Raw genomic sequence first — 20,351 nt, 5'->3', positions numbered from 1 at the left:
ATTCAGGAGCTGGCAGTCCAAAACAGACCCCTTGGAGTAGTGCATTATAATTTTCAATCATTTCCTTAAAATGTGGACTTAAAGTTGAATTAATACTTTAGATGGAACTTATGCCCAACAGATTTCTTTATGTGCTGAGTCCCAACATCAATATCACCTCTCTGTGAGTTGCATATCAGTATCAGTTTTCTCTTTTGTAACATTACACTAATCACTTATATTTAACTTAAAATGCATTAAAACTTTCTATTAGTAAAGAATCTTGTTAGTGCTTATCTTCTTCTACTTTGTATTTTCCATTTGATTTGAATTATTATATTTTATATATTTTTCTTATGAAATTTCATCTCTTTTTATAAACCATTCCTTTTTTGTCAACATTTTAAAAATTTAAGCATTTTCATATTTCATATTATATCTCTGCCTAATTTTATCCTACATTTCTTGGTTGCTTGGTTGGTAAAAATTTTGTTCTGAACACAGTAAGGGATGAAAATATTTGACATAATTGAATAGTCATGAACTGCACTCAGAACAAATAACTTATAACCAAACCATGGAATAGTTATTTCGATGGTCTCATTTTTCCCTTTCTTCCAATTTAAAAATTTAAATGAGCAAAATGATAATCATTATTCCTGAAATAAGCTACTGAAAATAAAGACAGGACATGTAACAACTGAGGGCCATACAAGTTTAATAGCTCTTCTCTCTCTATCTCTCCCTCTCTCTCTGAGGCCAGATTATCACTGTGTAGTCATGCTGGTGTTACAGGCATGCACCACGATTCCTGGCTGCCCAGTCTGGGATTTTTGTGCTTCTCATGCACTCTGTTTAGAGAATAGCCCAGCTCAGTTGTGGCACTGGCATGAAATGAGTCAATGTTTCAGCAAAGGGTAGTTTTTAAGTGATGTGGAATTTGCTTATTAATGAATGTGTAATGACTTCACTATGATTTGTGAGAGAACACAAAGAGTGATAAGCATACCAGTTCTTTAAGACAGCAGATTAATATTATTCATCATGAATAATATATTATATTACAGAACAAATAAGGGCCATCTGATCAAGATAAGTTATAAGGTCTCCTCATAGAGCTGTACAATAAATATAAATATTCATGGAAAAAAGGCAAATTAGCTATATTTTGTAGTTTCTCCATAGGGAGATTATTTATAATCTGTGTCTACATTTCTGGTAGCACTTCTCTTTTCCATGTACAACCCCCAATTCACCCTTCTTGTCTCTCCTCTAGCCATCTCTCATCAATATTATTTACAGATCTTACCATTGCTGTCCTTTTTGTGGATGCATCTCACATGTGACACCCCCTTGCTCCTCCCCACTTTCCTTTTCCTCTAGAATGAGTTCCAAAATGTTTGGGATTGCACACAGGGCACTCTGTGACTTTGTTTCTTTCTACTCTTTCCCATCTAGGCCATGATGGAGCCATAGTGACCTGCTTTATGTTGTTGAATGTTCTGTGCTCCTTCAAACCTCCATGTCCTTGTTCACACTGTCATTCTGAAAATGAGACCTTTCTCTACTTTTTTATCTGGTGAATTCATTGAGAGTCCTTGAAAGTCAAAATCAAATCTTACCTTCTCAATTTTCAAATCCTGACTTTCTCCAAAAATTCACAGTGCTTTGAACTAGCCCTGAGATTTAGTATGTGATTAATAAATGTTCCCAAATGAGTAAATATTAACTCTCCAAAATATGAACTGGGGCTGTTTAGTTTCATTGATATTCTATGTAAAAACTTACATTGCATAATAACATCTCTAGAATATTGTAAATAGGTATGTAATATTTTAACATGGTAAGATATGTTTGAAGAAAATCAACTAAATAATGGTACCTGAAAAATTTAAAAGCACTGTTTTTATATGTATCATTTAATATATTCTGTTGTATATTTTGTCTTTATAGCATTAATATTGCTTAAAATAAGAAACCCAGTGAATGTAACTTTAATCTTATTTCTGTATCTGAAGCTGGGACATCAAACCAGCCATGTTCTGTGGGGTTATGATTATTGTTACTATTACTTATTTTAACCATTTTTAATTAGGATATTTGTTATGGCTAGCCTGAACAGTTCATATTTGGAACATTGTTTCATAGCACAAAACAAAAAAAGTGCACATTATGTTAGAATTCAAGGTGAAGGCCAGATGTGGTACATATCTTCAATTACAGTACTGGGGGAGGCAAAGAGAGGCAGGTGGATCTCTGTGAATTTTAGGCCAACCTGGTCTATATATAGAGAGAGTTCTATGCCAGCTGGGGCAACAGAGTCAGACTTGGTCTTAAAAATAATAGAAGAAAAAAGACTGGAACTAATGAAATGTGATTTTATTGTATTTATTTTGAAAATCATAGAAGGCTGATGATAAGTGGTAAAAGAATGCTGTTGAAAAATGCATTTGATGTTATCCATGTCCTTTGTTTTCCTCCTTCTCTGCAGGCCCCTAACACACAAGAATTAGGAGGTGAACTCTGGCACAGCAGTATCCTGTCCAGAGAGCTAAATAAGTTCAGGAAAATGGTAGCAAGCACATGGTAGCATCTGTGTTCTAGTAACATGAAGCTTCTGCCTTTACAAAGTGTGACAAGAATTGTGACTTTGTGATGGGCTTGCAACCTGAGCCCAAATTATATATACTGACACCAAAATGAGACCAGTTTCAGAAGGCTAATCAGGATCCTATTTGTTTACAAAGTAATGTAATTTAACCAATCAACAAGGCTGCCTTCATCTCTGTTGACCAGTACCAATAATGGCAATGCTAACATGTTAACAGTGTAAGAACAGCCACTCAAACAATTGAAGTAGAGATTTTTAGATCAGTCTTATTTCCCTGTGCACACAAAGCATTGCTCATTCACAACACTTAGGCAATCTTTAGAATACAACAAAGCTCATCACATTATCCCCTTAGATATTATTGAGCTAGTACCATGTGCCATCTTAAATAGAACTAATGATTAGAACCCATTGAAAAGACTCTGAATCCTCATCTCTGAAATGCAGCATTAATATTGCTTTAATTACAACACATGTCTATGTAAGAAAGGAAGAAGGCAAAAGGGAATATGGGTGATAACTGTGTTTCAGTCAGGTTGTTTCCATCCTCCTGCGTTAGAGGACAGGCGGCTGTCAGACCATGGATTGATTAGGATTCGGGAGCTCCTCATATTCCTCAGCATAGCGTTGGTAGTGATCAGCGAGAAGAGGCTGACTGGCTTCATTCTTGGTGCTTCTAGAACGGATCAGACAAGAAGCTACCACAAAAATGACAGCCACAAGTAACAGCACAGCCACCACAGCAATGGTAATGATTTCAGATATAGTGAACTCCTGACCTATTGGGAAAACAAGATGAGAGTCGTATAAACATTTAAATAATTATCACCCATATTGGACAGCTCACATTTAGACACTGTTCGAGGCACTCTCGGAGAGAACCTCATATTTAGTTTTTATTGGTCCTATTACCTAGCACCTGCCATCTTGAAGGTACATCTTAATTCTTTCTGTAAATGAGCGATTTTGAGATTGATGTTATTGCCATTCCAAAGCTAAAGACATGATGGCTCAGAGAATTGAGACCCTGCCCAGGGTCAATGGGCTGTAGGAGAATTGCTGGTTTGGGAGTCAGTTTTAACCAGTCCCAAGTTCTGTGATTTCTCACTATGTTTTGGTACTTTTGTTGGGGGAAAATTTACAATGGAAAGTCTTGAATTTTAAAATATCCAAAAAGCAGCTTTGAATATCTTACTCCATCTTCATTTATACATAAATGGAAGTGGCATGGTCTCATGAGTAATTGGTGACATCACAGGGATCTAAGTTGAAAACTCATTTCTTCCATGCTGGGAACATAGCCTCTCTAGTGTTAGAATGAATTTCTAAGTTTGTGTTTCTTTATCTGGAAAATGAGAAATAAAATACTTGCTTCTATTATGAAGATTAAATAAGATGGAGTGCTGTTCAATTATCTCAATACTGGTCAGAGTGAGTACACAATAAATGATAAGTTCCTATTTTTTATTTCCAAACAAGAATCTATGGGAAAACTTCATAAACACACCAACCTCAGCATACTGTGAGGACCTTACTTTTAAGATGACCGATTTGCTTTTGGAGAACACCACAGTAAAAATACATTGACGCCGGATGGTGGTGGCTCACACCTGTAATCCCAGCACTCGGGAGGCAGAGGCAGGTGGATCTCTGTGAGTTCGAGGCCAGCCTGGTCTACAGAGCTAGTCCAGGACAGGCTCCAAAGCTACAGAGAAACCCTGTCTTGAAAAAACAAAACAAAAAACAAAAAACAAACAAACAAAAAACATTGACAACACTGACCTGGCCATTGAACTTCATAAGCATATCCCAGATTGTCAGGTGCAGTAACAAACATCTCTGTGTTGGTAACTGGAGGCCAGAATGGTACCATGTTATATTGCCTGTTATGTCCAATAGGAGCATTTTCCAATGGGAAGGTAGAAATATCTAAAATATTCCAAAGACAACTTGTCAGCAGACAGAAAGTTGATATTAGAGTAGTTGTTATGCTCTGAAGGTGGCTAATGTGCAAGGAGCATGTGAAAAGTGTTTTCAAAGTGTATAGCAAATATAGGCACCAGGCAAATCTCACTGCCGAACAGGGTGAGTGTGGTACCAATACCCATCTTGATAGAACCCTTAAAGTCACAGGAGTTGAGTGACAATACTGTATAAGACTCTCACCAGCTATTCTGTTTTTAAAATACACAAACTAATTTAAATAAATACACAGAACATATTTTTCAGTCAATGAAAATCCAGACCTGCCTGTTCTCTATGATGGTCTGTTAATTCAAACTTGAGAGATGATTGTCCTTGACCTCAAATATATATTTAATATTTCTATTTTTGTTTACTTTGAGAGAAATAGTATTAAATCTATTCCCATCTTTTGCCATTAGCAAAAGGTTCTTAAAATTGAATCTGATTTCTTATACAATTTGCTTCCTACAGCTTTTCCTCTTTCTGTCTAATTCAGCCACTTAAACAGAAGGCATTTCTTTTTTTTTAGTGGGCTTCTGTCATTAAGGATGAAAGTAAGGATAGGTGCTTTATGACAAATGCATACTGTGTTTTTCTTGTTAATCTGTATTTATGTGAGTGCTATTAAACACCAAACAGAATACCACAAAACTGATGCTGATCTAGGCCTAGAGGGACACTAACTGCTTCCTTTAGAATGCTTGGAATATGTGATGCCAGCCAGGCACTGAGGTTTCTGTTTGCAGGAGGTTCTTCATCCATGGAGGAATCAAGGGAAGATGATTCAACATTTACTTTGAGAAAAAGTCAGTCACAGAAATGGCAGCGGCTTTTATATTTTGTGACTTTAGCTTTACCGCATACTATAGGGAATCAAGTATTTATTCAAATGTATTGAGTATCTACTAGTATTTGGTACTGGTCTGGACACTGAACAAAGAAGTTAACTTCCAGTCCTCAAAGCACCACATCCTGTTTTAGTATTAGTAACCCATGGAAGTTACATGGTGAGGCTTGTAACCCAGCTACAATTTTAAACTCCGTTTCACCTGTCTGTTGAATCCTGACTTGATCACTCTCGGTTTGTTTGTCTTCAACTATGTGATACAGTTCACTAAAATGGGCAAAGGAATCTGCTCAAGCAAGAGCCACAGTTGCATCATCGGTAACTTCCCTCAGCAAGATTCTTCCAGTGATTCCCATTTCTCAGTGACCTTGTGTTCTCATTTTCCTTCAGACCCCACTCCCTCCACCTCCTCTACCCAATGTGCGTCTGCTCCAGCCATATCAGGTTCCTTCCTGTTCCTTTGTTTTTGGAGGATCTTTTTCCATTTGCCTACACTGCGTTCTCAATCTCATTTCCTGATTTTATTTACTTACAAAAACTTTTTACTTTTTACTAGACTGTATTTTTACTATACTGTATTTATCTATATTTAGCTATTCTATTTTCTACTAATACGTGTGAAGATTCCAGAAAGAAACTACTAAGTTCTGCATACAACTTCTGGCACCTACAATGTTGTCTAAGAAACATTCAGTGATCAATTAATGTTTGTGAAAGGGTTTATGATCGCTTCATTTCTTTCCTAGCTCAAGAAGTAGCAATCATTTTGGGAAATGTACAAACTGCTTTTTCTGGGAAAAAAAAAAAATCATGGAGCTCTGGGCTACTATTGTGAAACAACACATAATTCTAAAGTAATGAAAGAGGGATATTAAATTATATGTTACTCAGATTTATAATAGTAGTGGTAAGAAACAGAGACAGACAGGTCTTTTTGAGTTTGAGGCCCTTCTGGCTATATAGATAGTTTCAGGTGAGGCAAGCCTAAATAGCCAAACTGTCTCAAAACAAACAGACTGACAAATCCACAAAGTTAGGAAATAAAAATCAACATAATTGTTGCTAGCATTTGGATGTACTGTTTCAGCTCTTTTAAGGTTGTTATTCTGACTTCTGGTTTTATAGTTGTACAATTCTGATTTCTGAAGAATCTTCAATATGTTTAAAACCTTTGGTAGAGTTCATGAAAATAACCCCATCCTCTCTGCTCCTGAACTGTTTTCAAACGTTTTATGCCTTATTGAACTGTTTAGATATTCTTCCCAAATTTTAGCTTTTGCTGCTTTTATTACTTCATGACATTTAGAAATAAATGGGATATTTGAGAAGGTATCTGGTTGGTCAGTTTTCATTTTTATACAAATTTTCAGCACTGACTTTTCCTATAATTTAAGACTATATTTTATAAGAACAGTGTCACAAGCTGACTATTGTTTATTTATGGCCTTTCTCTACCCACTGAGGGCCTAGTAGCTGAGAATCCTTAAACAGCACAGAGCTCAAGCAGAGGAGGCCGGGGGACAATAAGAAAACACAGCTTTCTGATTCATCAACAACCTTTAGATTAGACTTGGAGAGTCTTTAAGAAATTTGTATGAATGAGTAATAATTATTTTTCAACCAGAATATGAAAGGCAGAAGAATACACATTTTCATGGTTTCTAGAAAACTATAATAAGAGACCATTTCCATTCCCTTTGGGAAGTCTAATACTCACAGTATTAAGAATGACTGCCTATATGTTACTTGTATATGTTTGGCTAGTTCTCAAAAGCCTACTAAAGAAGAGCTGATTTTGTTAATTCCTAACCTATCAACTCCAGTTTATACAGTGTTATAATAAAAATAATCTAATTAAACACACCCAAAGTAATAGCTATTATTGTAAACAGAACAATCTTGTTCTTACATTTATTTAGTTGAACACTGGAGGGATTGGTAAAAAGCAAGTGCCTGAAGTAAAGGTATGGATTAAGGAGTGGGGAGTATGATTTCAAAGTTGGGGAAGTGGAAAAACGTAGATTACTGTACCCAGATTGAATTATAAAAAAATTAATTTCCTATTTTATTTTAAAGAAATTATGGAGGTTTGAATGAGAATGGTCCCCACAGGCCTATACATTTAAATGCTTAGTCATCAGGCAGTAGATCTGTCTGAGAAGGATTAGGAGGATTAGGAGGTGTGGTCTTTTTGGAGTAGGTGGGACTTTGTTAGAGGAGGTGTGTCACTGGGGTAGGCTTTGAGATTTTAAAAGCCTATTCCAAGTTCAAGGCTGCCTATGGATAGATGTAAGCTCTCAGCTACTGCTCCAGCATCATGCTTGTCTGCTTCCCACCATGATGATAATGGACTAACATTCTGAAACACTAAGTAAGCACCCAATTGAATGTTTTCTTTTATAAGAGATGTCTGGGTCATGGTGTCTCTTTATAGCAATAGAACAGTGACTGAGACAGAAACCAACACTGTAAGTAATTCATTATCTGTTGCTGTTATGTATTTAAATACGTATGAAATATGAAGCAGGATACCAATTATTGAATTCATAACAAATTGACAATTGAGCAAGTATTTAATGCATGAACTGCCTTTCTGTTTTTTCTTTTTTGAGACTACACTTCCCTTTATAGCACAGGCTGCATTAAACTCTAGATCCTCTCTTCAAAATTCTGAGTACTGGAATTATAGACATTACCATACCTGGCAAATTACTGGTTTCTTAAATGATTCTGACAGAATAACATATTTTGATCAACACATAGATTAGTGGTCTGGGAAAGGTTGCCATAGAGGTTTCTGTTACACACAAAGATGTGTGAGGGCCTTACTGGACAGGTAAGCAATAGAGAACTAATCTTCAATACTGTGTGTGCATGATAAAAGCACAGCAGCTAAAACTCATAACATTTCCAAAGCATAAAAATTTATGATGTTTAAACCAGTGGAAGTACTTTCATGGTTTTGAAAAGTAATATATTTCTCTTGGCTGAGTAGGAGTGCAGTAAATGAGGTCTCTAAAATAATATTTTAAAGAATGCATTGAAATGAACTTAAAAGAGATCTCCTATGGCATGACATAAAAACTTGTAACTTTTCAAGTTGAGCAAATTTCCATTTCTGTGAGGCCATAAATTAATACAACTCAGAACTGCAGATTATAGATATGGCATGTTTAGTCTTCTATGGAATCCAAGAAAAGATCTGTAACATTCTTTCATTTATATTAAAAAGCAATGAGAAGGTTTGTTGGAAAATATGAATAAGATAAACTTGGAACACACGGGAGTCATCTTTTCATGACAAAAATGTCTGTGGTGACATCTTAATGGCAACTGTACTGAGAGACTTCTGCAGTATTCAAAGTGGTTTTGAGTATTTGGCAATGGCTGGATGGGCGAGCTACTGCATCTTTATTTTGGAAAGTATTTTATGGTTGTCAAATGCTAGTTTAAATTGATAACCACACCATAAGAATAACCCCTTTGCAAAGCCTGCAAAATCATATGAAAGCATCTCACCAGGGCTATACCTCCTTAGCCATTCGTCAAAGACTGCATCAGTGAAAGTATGCAGGAGGACAAAAATTGGATCGTTGGGAGACAGATGGGTTTGTCCTCCTGTTCCATTCAGGAAAAGGTGAGCCAGGTTGTGAAGGCTTCGAACAGCAGGGTCGTATTTCCCCTTGGGATCACTGTAACCTACATTTAAAAGTAAGGATAAAAATAGCAGAAAACATTGCAAGTCAACAGCAGTGATTATATTAGGAAACTATTTTTCAAAGCTCGCCAAGCTAAATATTTCCTCTGTATAACAGTGTTGTCTCTCTGTAGTAATGGCTGATGACATTTGCTTGCTATACTCAGAACGAGGTTAGTTCTGAGCTGGTAGTGTGGCTTTCCAAATGTAGCTTCTAAGTTAACAATAACAACCTGCAGAAGATAACAGTCAAAATGTATGAATGCTGAATTTTGACAAGGCACAGATTGTTCCGCATGGAAACAGAGACAGTGGAAATCCCCCAGCTACTGCTTCCACCTATGGGAGCACTGCTATCACTGCCCTGGAAACTCTCCCACCTTCCTCCCTTTGAATGACTGCCAGCATATTTACTTTTAGAAAATTAATTTTGTGGGGATGCTAAAATGTCCCCACTTTCTCTCTTTTTCTCTACAGTTTTAAACATCTGGAAAGATGCCTGTCAAAATATTTAGAGAATTTTTATAGTCCCTCTACGTATTAAACATATGAGGATAAGTGACAAATAGGTCAGAAAACAGTTGGAGGGCTTGTGATGTGTGATCGAGTTAAGTGTGTCTGATTGGGTTGAACTACCATGTATACATGGTCACTCACTCATTCATGCATTTTCCTAATTTTTATGACTCAAGGAACATAGCACATTGCTTTAAAAATTCAGTACTTTAGCCTTATAAATACCAGATTTTAGTACCTATATATGCAGTAAATATCATAGTAAATATTGAATCAACTCTGTTAGTGAGTTAGTACTATTTAAATGAAAATAAGGAGAATATACAATTTTGATAGTAAAAGAAAGTAGAATTAAAATTAGTGATTGGGTTTATATCTTATATATCTCTGATTATAGGAGAGAAAGAATCATTCCTGTTGGAAGCAGGTTGGTGCACTTAAGTGTGATGCTGGTACCCAGAAGAATTTCAATAGTAACAAATTTAAAATTAAGTTAGACGTACTAATATTCCTTTAGAAATCTGAATAGATTGATGTTTGCTATCTCAGAAAAGTCACTACACCTATTTGAACTGCACTACTTCAACTTTAAAATACTTTTATTGCTATGAAATGAGAAAAATCAAGCTAAAACTCAGTAGACAATTATTTAATTGTTTATAGACCTGCGAAATTTGTTACAAAGTGTTTCAACTTAAATAAAACTGCCCAAACCAGACCTTACAGACTGTCAAGTAATTGGAACATAAAATAATTGCTAATCTTACCTTTTTAAAAGAAACTATTTTATGACTATAGAAGTCACCTGTAGTACTATCGTACTACACAGGAAGCCTGATAGATACCAGGTACTAAGTTTAAGAAACTGGAGAGACTTAAGAGGTTTGGAACAACAATTTCCCAGGACTTTTTTCTCTGATAATCAAATATATCTCTGGTAATCAAATATAGCTTCATAGTCCCCTTATTTTTTGAATCCGAAATTGTGACAAAATCAACAGCCAGTTCCTATAAACCCATGTGATCATGGTGGCATTCAAAAATCTTTTAAAAAATATCCAATTTGGGGCACTTTACTTTCCCAACTAGATTAATTCAAAACAGCAATTGTTTTTGTTTTTGTTCTGTTATTTACTTGCCTTCCACTGTGTTTCGAAAACTGTTTGTAGAATTGGAATAAAATGGTGGTGTGTCAAACACACGGACCTCCAAGCACTGAATGACATCCTGTGGTGCGGGAAGCCGCTGCACTGCTGGCCTCCCCACATTTCCGGCTGGATTTCTCCTGATGGGCCCACCCTCAGTGCCTAGGAAGGAAAGGCATGCACGCAGTTAAAGAATTGCTACAGGTCTGAGCACTGCTCTCTAGAATACATTGAAAACCCCGAAAATTAGATCCTTGTGAAAGAAATATGAAAAGACGTGCTTACTGTGAAAAACATCTTTATGCTTTTCTATGTTTGATTTTTAAAATTTAGTGTGCGTGTGCGCGTGCGCGTGCACGTGCGTGTGCACGTGCGTGTGTGTGTGTGTGTGTGTGTGTGTGTGTGTGTGTGTGTCTGGGTGTGCACATGTAGCAGTCACAGGATCACTGTGTGAGTCCTAGGAATTGAATTCAGGTCATCAGTCTTGGCAACGTGAGTTTTTACTTACAGAGGCATCATGCCAGCCTTCTTTACCATGTTCAAAAAGTAAGATGTTCGATTTTTACATCTTGAATTGTCACAGTGGACAATCTTAAAATTTTGTTTTCCCAAAGTTGTGAGGCTTGTTAAATTGAATGATAGGAAAAGCTATGACAAAATGAAATACTTTTACTTTTATTTTTTCCTCCTATGATATATTTTCATTGACATTTTAAGAATGTTTATTTCTAGTCTGGGAAGATAGTGTATAAAAGTCAAGTGCTTGAGACCTGAGTTTGACCCAAGAACCCACAGGAAAAAAAAAAAAAAGAAGTATGTTAGGGCACACTTACAATATCAGCATTAAAAGGGCAGAGACAGGTAGAGTCCCAGGACTGGTAGTGAGCCCCTGATGAGTTCTGGGGCAGTAAGTAAGAAACCTTGCTCCCCCACCCCAAAGCCAGATGGAGCCTGGAGCCTGGCAGTTGGTTGTCTATGAGTCAGAGGCCAGCCTGGGCTACATAGTAAGTTGCAGGCCAGCCAGAGCTACACAGTGAGACACTATCTCAAAACTAAAAGAAAATAGGTTAGACAGAACTAAATCAATGACAACTGAAGGTGTCCTATGGCATACACATATGTAAACACATGTGTATATGCACACTCATTCACATACACAACACACACACACACACACACACACACACACACACACACCCCACAATTATGTCTAAGCATCAGCATGGCAAGAAAATATCTAAGAACTCCCAGCCCTAAACATAACAGCCTGGTGAGAAAGATGAATGTGTTAGTATATGAAGATCCTCTGACCTTCAGTTTCATTTTCTGTCACAAGGTGGACCCAATTGCTCAGGAGTTAGACTGCTAAAGGAAACTTTCATGTATTATCACATTTCTTATAGTAGTACAAAAATAACTACTTTTGTAATGGTGAAAAAAAAGTACTTAGTTCCTTGGATATATTTAAACTATTTTCTTCTTAGGCTTCTAAAGCAATACAAAAATTAATACATAAAATACAAGCAGAGTGATAGATCACAAACATAATAAGAAGTCACAACTCTAATTTTTATATGGAAAATCAAATATTTAAAATATCTGGAAATGCCTGAAGTAGAAAAAACTCAAGAAATAATAGAGAACACCAAAAAATAAGACTGTGTTAGTAGCCGGGCAGTGGCGGCGGCACATGCCTTTGATCCCAGCACTCGGGAGGCAGAGCCATGTGGATCTCTGTGAGTTCGAGGCCAGCCTGGTCTACAGCGTGAGACCAAGGACTGGTGCCAAAACTACACAGAGAAACCCTGTCTCGAAAAACAAAACCAAACAAAACAACAACAACAACAACAAAGACAGTGTTACTAGCACAGGGAGGGTAACTGTGTTTCCTGGAGGAAAACAGGAAGCTCACGAACAGACCAGTGCAGAGCAGAAATGTTCTGCGGAGAGGCACAGTGGCCGGACCTGTGTCTATTCTCTTTAGGAGAGCTGAGAGCAGTGACTCTGCAGCCATTGCTGTTACCTCATCTTTCTTTTCTGAAGTGGAACCCTAGGAAAGGGATCCCTTTTGGGTTTTAGTTCTCAGAACAAACATGGAACGTTCCTGGTTTCGCTCCCCTCCTTCTTGTTCTGCTCCCAGACGACCTCCAACTGATTTTTGCACATTTCAGATATTCCTGGGGGACATTTTCAATAAGATTCCACCCCAAGGCACATGACTGCTAAGCAGTGCTTAGTGTAGTAAGAGGATTAATAGGATTTTTGAAAATAAACTTAACAATGTACTGATCAAATTGCTAAAAAAAAAAAAAAAGTAACATACACAGGTACTTTGTATTTCCCAGGAGCACCTTGTAGACTGCCTGGAGTCTCCTAGGTATTCAATGTGCCTCTGCAATGGTAGCAGATTTCATTCTGAAGAAAGGCCTTGCAGGCAGCACAATCTCTTCATCTAATAAAAAACTGTGCACAGTAGCTGTCATTTGGGTCTTACTGTTACAAACTGTTCCCAGGGTGTCATAATCTTCTAAGGACTCGCAGACTACTCTCCATTGAGAAAAGACCGAGTTGGGGCTTATAAGCGTAGAATCGAAGTTGCTTCTGGATCCCATCAAATCATCGGTGCAAATATCACAGACGTTTTTCCCGGTTGCAAAATTCCAGTAAGGAAGGGAGAAAGAAGGCTCTTGCAGCATATCCTAAATCACAGAAATCCGTTAGTGGTCCCTTCTCCTACTTACATCCTGTCTCTTGGCTTTCTTGACCCCAGTGTCCTTTTTCTGCTAGCTCTATGTGTTAAGGTATTATTTTCTCTCTATGTCTTAAGGTATTATTTTTAGGTGGTTCCAGCCCGCCTCCCCCCTCTCCCGCCCCCCAGAGACAGGGTTTCTGGCTGTCATGGACTTTGTAGACCAAGCTGGCCTCGAACTCACAGAGATCTGCTTCTCCAGTGCTGGGATTAAAGGCGTGCACCACCACCCACCACCCCGCTGGATTTCCTATTTTTAATGGAAGTACCACCAACTCTTAGCAGCATGTGACCTCAGCTTTGAAAGGATTTGTGGAACAGTAAGTTTGGGGTTTTGTTTTTAATGTGGTCCGAATGACTGTAGTTAGGTAGATCCTGGTTTGGTTTGTCTCACACAGACTCTATTTGCAAAGGGCAAAAGGAATTTTGTTTAGAGACCTATGCTGCAGAACTGACCTAGGAAGACAGGCATCTGCCTGAAGCTCACAGACAAAATGCTAAACAGAAGCAGGATGAATTCTCTGCCTAGTGTCCTCAGGACCAGTGACCTAGTTTCCACTTAGAAACGATCTCACACTTTTTGAAAATGCTTGAGACCAAGGATACATGCTTATTTTTACCAAAGTTCTTAAAACACTGCTTTCCTCATTCACTTTCTTTTGGCCCTTGGGGAATTGCTTTCTGAGGGTGAGAGTTAGTGGAAAGCTGCCTTTTTTGTGTGTGTGTGCCGTTCAAGCCCGGGGTATATTTCTGCTCCTTTACTGTGGCTCCCTTCTGGTCTGCATCTCCTTATTCCTGGGTGTTTTAGAGCTCAGATGCTTTTTAAGGCATCCCTACTTATTTGATCACCTTGGGTTTGTATTAGTCATGCAAAAACTGCCATTGCGCTTCCCAAAAGGGCTCATTATGAATCAAGACTAACTGTAGCTGGGCAGCTGACATTTGGAAGCCAGAACACATTCCTATGGTGTTGTGTGTCACAGGTAGCCTGGAACACAATGATGGCTTGTGCTAGAAAGCGTAAGTCACTGGGGTGGAAGTTACACAGCAAAATGAAGGCTTGAGACACTTCCTACTCGCCTTTTCAAATTCTGATGTGTCATTGGGAAATGCCTCAAGGGAATGAAGATCTCCAGTTAGTTACAGATGACAGAGTTATGTACTCATAATCTATCACATTTCTTCCTTGTAATCAGAGCTTTAAAATATGATGCTGAGAGGACTTGATGGACCCATTTAGTCACCTTCAAAGTGTATATGAACAGATTCCTGTCAACGATTCACTCTGTATTGCAGTGCATCAATTCTCTCTTCTAACTGTTGTTTTCCCTCTAAAGGCTAGCACAGTGCCCAGTAAATCAACAAATAACAGTTGTTTTGTTTTTGTTTTTTGTTTTCCAAGATAATTTTAAGACTTTAACTTTGGGATAGAGATGCATGACTATTGTTTCATATAGGAAACGAGCTTAGTTTACAGACTTAACAATTGAGATCCAATAATAAACAATTTTATTTGGGCTGGGGACTGCTCATTGAGCATTGTGCTTGCTAGGCAAGTGCTCTGTCATTGAGCTAAACTTACAACCCCTAAACTGTTCACTTTCTGAATGACAATATTTTTCTCAAAAAGTGTTTCGGTTAGTGAAAAGGCAACAATAAGATATTTATGATACTAGATGTGTTAGTGTGTTTTAAGTGCATCTGCTTTAAAAAAAAAAAAAAAAAAGCCTTGAAGTTATTGAGCTCCAGTTGAGGTCTACTTTATGTTCCACTTCAAAAAGCTGGTTTTCAAATGAAAATTCATGCCTTAAGATATGTCGTTTTGAGGTCCTTTTAGAAAAAATATATATTAAAGGTATGTAAAATGATGTTTTGATATATTTGAATGTATATATGAATGTAGATACACACATATAAACACAATATATACACATTTACATATATGTACACACATATAGAATGAATGAGTCCTACCTCCAAGAAAATGAACACACCCATCATTTTTTACAGTTATGTGATGCTTTTGTGTGGGGCTTTGCTCTAAGCCTTAAGGTGGGAGGGCCATGGAAAAATATAGTTCAGTGAGCAGGAAAGTATTTAGTCTCTAGAACCATCAGCTGTTTTGAGGGTGGATGGAAGAGTGAGACATGCAGGTCCACCACTCCCCAGGAGGTGGCGCCTGCCTACATTCCACAGTTCAGGAAGAAGCCCAAACTGAGATTTCTTTTGTTACCTTCATCATTTTGTTCTGGTTACCAAGCTATAGAAAATTCAAAACTTTTAATTCTTGCCCAAATCAGGTCTCCATTGTTTTTCTCATCATTAACATTACTTTTATTTCACTGCACAAAAGATCAGGGTTAATGCATCAGCGAATAATCAGTGTGGGAAGAATCTTACCTGAAAGTCACAAGTACCCTGATAATGTGATTGCTTTGTCACGGCTCATTCTTGTCATCCAGTACAAAGTGAATCACAGTGATTTACACACAGGGACCTCAAAACCAAGATGGAACATACCTGCATGTCTCTCTCAAGCTGCAGCAGATGGTACCTGTGCCACGTGAGAAAAGCCGGTCCTTCATGAGAGAAATCCACATCACCAAAGCTTTCCTGCCCTGCCCCCAGGAAGGTTTTTTTGACTGAATAATAGTGTGTCCAAACAAAGTAGTTGTAAATGGAAATGTTCTCGAATTGTGGTGTGTTGCCATCTGGTCCCAGTATGGCTTCTGACCTCCTTGTGGCAATAACAAATTGAGGATGAGGGGTGCGCTTTGCCATATCCAAGGCTCTGACAAAGTGACTCTTTTCTTCTGTACTTAAGTCAAGAAGATTTCTCCTGACTGTAAGGATGAAAAGGTTAAGATGTGAAAATGAGCACATTCATATTACAACACGCTAGGCCTCCTATAATCATGAATGGCCATATGTGTACCCATTCAAATCTTTTATAAGTTATTTAACTGGTTAAGTATCATTTCCAACATGATTGGGACCAGATATGTTTTGAAGTTTACAAATTTTGAAATACTTTCTTATACATTATATTTTGGGGGTTGGGTTCGAAGCTAAATGTAAAATTCATTTGTTTCTTATACCCTCTGTTATACACATAGCCTGAAGACAATTTTAACTACAGTTTCATTATTTTGTGTTTAAAACAAAGACTAATGTATGTGGCTTTCCATTTGTGATACCATGTTAGGCTTGAAAACTTTCAGAGTTTGGGGAATTTTGGAATTTTTGATTAGAGATTCTCAATCTGTATGTTATTAAAATTATCTCTAATTAAATCTTTGTTTAGACTATTCTTTCTTCCTCTCCCTCTTTGTCCTAGCAATTTACTGTAACAGGGCTCCAGACCTTAGTAGTCCCTGAGACCTTAGCACAACTGACTCCATGATGGAAGTGCCAACCAGGCTGTAGAACTCAGCACATAGGTAGCACCACCAGCCAACACTAAACAAAGGCCTAATCCATCACAGTCCATATAGTTGTGGAAAAGTCTCAGCATGTACTGACCCTTCTTTTTAGCTTGTGCAGTTCTACTTCTGGCTAACTGTTCTTTTTAACTGAACTATATCAACCAAGAACATGGTTTTTGTGCATATAAGTTCATCCTGAGAAAGGCTCAGTGCTACACTGGGTTTCTGAGTACTTAGTATAGTTGCTGGCTTGCTAAGAAAGACTTTCTAAAACCCATGTCCAAGCAGTCTTCTTCAGTTGTTGGGTACCCCACAACATTTGCTCTTGGGTTTCTAAAAGTTTTCTTTAATCTTACATGGGGGTTTATGGGTCTGTGACATTGTCATATTTATTTCTGTTCATTATTTACATTTAAAAATTTTTTTTCTACTTTTTTTTTGAGATAGGATTTCTCTGTGTGGCCTTGCCTGTCCTGGAACTTGCTCCATAGATCAGGCTATGTCAAACTCAGAGATCTTCCTGCCTCTGTATCTTGAGTGCTGTGATTAAAGGCATGTGTCACCACCACCCAGTGGAATTTTCTATTATGTAAACATCATAAATCTTATAAAAACAAGGCAGATGTGCACAGCCTAGTGGTTAAAACAGAGAGTTTTCTGTCTTTTGACACATTTTCTTAGGCTCAATTTTCATATATGTAACATTTGAATAAAAAGAACTGGCTTTACAAAGGCACAAAGATTAAGAGAACGCGCGCACACACACACACACAAGCGAGAGAGAGAGAGAGAGAGAGAGAGAGAGAGAGAGAGAGAGAGAGAGAGAGAGACACACACATGTACACACAAAATTAGACCAGGGCTTGGATGGTAATGAAGTCTCAAAAGCTAGTCTGTGAAACCCTCAGTCATTGTCTGAAACATGGAAAACAAGCAGGTGCTGTTGCCATTACTGTTTAGTACTCCATATACCTGCTCCTTCATCTAAAATGCAAGAGTTCCTTCACCACAGTGAGGAATTATGGGTCATCATAGCTGCTTGGAGAGGCTGTATTATTAGAGCTAGATAGATCTCAGTGGGAATGCCATGCTTGCCAAAGTTCTAGATCCATGAATTTGGCCGTATGAATCTAATGTATAAATATTAGCATAAACACCTCAAGTGATAAAAAACCAGTTCCTGATATATGGTGATTTCTTAAGTATTTTTGAAGGAAATGCTGTGTGTGTGTGTGTGTGTGTCGGGGGGATATATGCATGTGTGTGAAGACCAGAGCAGAGTGTTGGGTGTCCACTATTATTCTCTACTTCATTTTCTTGAGACAGGGTCTCTCACAGGAGTTCATCACTTTTTGGCTAGACCCTTGGTTTTTCAAAACTCCAGAGATTCACTCTCAGTACTGGGGTTATAGGCACATGTAGCCACACCCAGTTTCTTAAGTGGGTCCTGGGAATCTGAAGTCAGGTTCTCTCGCTTAGGGAAGAGGTGCTCTTAGCACTCATTGAGTTATCTCTCTAGACCTAAGGAAACAACTGTTAGTTAAAAGGTGTGGGTTTTAGGCCTGGAGAGATGGCTCAGAGGTTAACAGCACTGGCAGCTCTTCCAGAGGTCCTGAGTTCAATTCCCAGCAACCACATGAGGCTCACAGCCATCTATAATGAAATCTGGTGCCCCCTTCTGCTGTTCAGAATATATGCAGACAGAACATTGTAAATCAATCAATCAATCAATCAATCAATCAATCTTGAAAAATAAAGTTTGGGTTTCAATCTTTCTATACCAGACAAGTTTCTCCAGCTTCCTAACCTTCAGTTTGCTCAATGAAAGATGGTTGAGCTCTATGATATGTGTTTCCTAACTTAAGTGATTAAGGGTCCTGTATATTGTGTATAGCCTTGAATCTCATTCAGTGAAACTGCCTGCCCCATCTTTCCACTCACCTGTGAGAACTTTCTGGTTGCACAGAGCTCCTCTCCACCCAGGACGGCAGTTCCCACAGTTGTGTCCTGAGAAATTACCATTGCACTGACATGTCCTGTTGAAGAACCTCAGAGGCCAGCCCTCTCGGTCATCTCTGCCATCGTAGGGATAATGGGGACTGTGAGGTCGGGAGTCTGCGGTCACAGCCTCACACCTTCCCCTTCCTGATGATGAGCCACAGCGGTCAGTCCCAGGTCCAGAGGAAGGGGACAGGTCTGGGCAACACACTCTACTTCTCAGAGCCTCAACATTGGCACACTCTCGTGGAAACTGAGTCCAGACCTGATGAAAAAGCACCAGGGAGAGGAAGACAGAGGCCAGGGGGAGGATTTTGTAAGATTTCATTCTTCTACAAGCAAGAGTCCAGGACACAGAGCTATCTAGTACGCTGCTCTTTGCATGGAGGAAACTGAAGTACTCAGATCAAAAGCCAGCTGAAAAAAAAAAAAGCAAAACAGAGTTACAAAACATCTTCTGAGTACTCATCCCAACCTACTCCAAAATGGAATCCTTCTATGTGAAGCAACATTTCTAAACATAAATAAAAACAATTTACTTTTGAATATCAAGCATAACACCTACATCACTGAATTCATACTCCTGATATTTGAGTTTTCTTACTTAAAGCTTCTAGTTTTAAGAATCCAATTCTCAGGCTGGGAAGATGGCTCAGTGACTGTTCCTTCAGAGGAACTAAGTTTAGTGCCTTGCACCCACATCAGGGGTCTCACAATTTCTTGTAACTGCAGCTCCAAGCATTCCCCTCTGCCCTTTATGGGCACCTGCACTCATGTGCACATATCCATATGCATGTACATAAATTAAGAAGACGATGAATCTATTCTAAAAAGACTTATCTTAGATACCATTTACTGAACGTATCCACTAGCAGGTGGCTGCCATAGTAACCCTTCAGCATGGATCTGAAAGAAGGATTAGGAGCAGGTTCCTAGCAAGCAAATCTTCTTCCTCCTACTAGAGTTTTGGCCACAGTTGACCCCACAACAGAGCTGCTCACTGGTTCCTTCAACTCCGGGAAGGTTTCTCTGCTGACTTCCTTCAGAGCCAGTGTTGGATGTCTGCTTGTCCCCTGATGGCAGCTGTTAATTGAATGTGGGTTTCTGCCAGACAGTAAATCCCCAGCTGGATCACTCACACTGGGAGGGGCTTGTCCTCTCCTCCAGCTCTCACTAATCCCTTCTCACACCAGTGAGTTCTCCTGCCCTTTAACTACTCCCCAGCACATGACTCCCTCCCCACTGGGTCCCTTGTGATGGTTAAAGTTTTAAGAAAAGGTCAGAGACACTGATTTGGAAGACGTGTTTGAGACACTAAAGAGCTTTTGTTTTCACTGTAGTGATTTGATTTTTTTTTCTTTATCTATATATCACAAAGGATGAAACAAGATGAATTGCTTTCTCGGTCACACAAAGACC

General features: G+C 38.4%; 1 protein-coding gene across 1 annotated transcript; it reads right to left on the bottom strand.

The window, feature by feature from the left end:
• Nucleotides 1-2,464: 2,464 nt before the first annotated feature.
• On the bottom strand, nt 2,465-19,882 carry Tyrp1 (tyrosinase related protein 1). Its single transcript, XM_036179688.1, has 8 exons — nt 19,782-19,882; nt 18,876-19,349; nt 16,030-16,352; nt 13,255-13,459; nt 10,755-10,922; nt 8,922-9,101; nt 4,373-4,519; nt 2,465-3,369 (listed from the first exon to the last, which is right to left on the bottom strand). Exons 2-8 carry the CDS (start codon nt 19,258-19,260, stop codon nt 3,164-3,166), a joined length of 1,614 nt encoding a protein of 537 aa, XP_036035581.1. The 5' UTR covers nt 19,261-19,349; nt 19,782-19,882; the 3' UTR covers nt 2,465-3,163.
• Between the last annotated feature and the right edge of the window lie 469 nt (nt 19,883-20,351).

This window comes from Onychomys torridus, chromosome 2, assembly GCF_903995425.1.
Source record: "Onychomys torridus chromosome 2, mOncTor1.1, whole genome shotgun sequence".
NCBI classification, from domain to species: Eukaryota; Metazoa; Chordata; class Mammalia; order Rodentia; family Cricetidae; genus Onychomys; species Onychomys torridus.
Note: the sequence above shows the minus strand (reverse complement) of the source record. Positions and strands in the feature narration are given on the sequence as shown.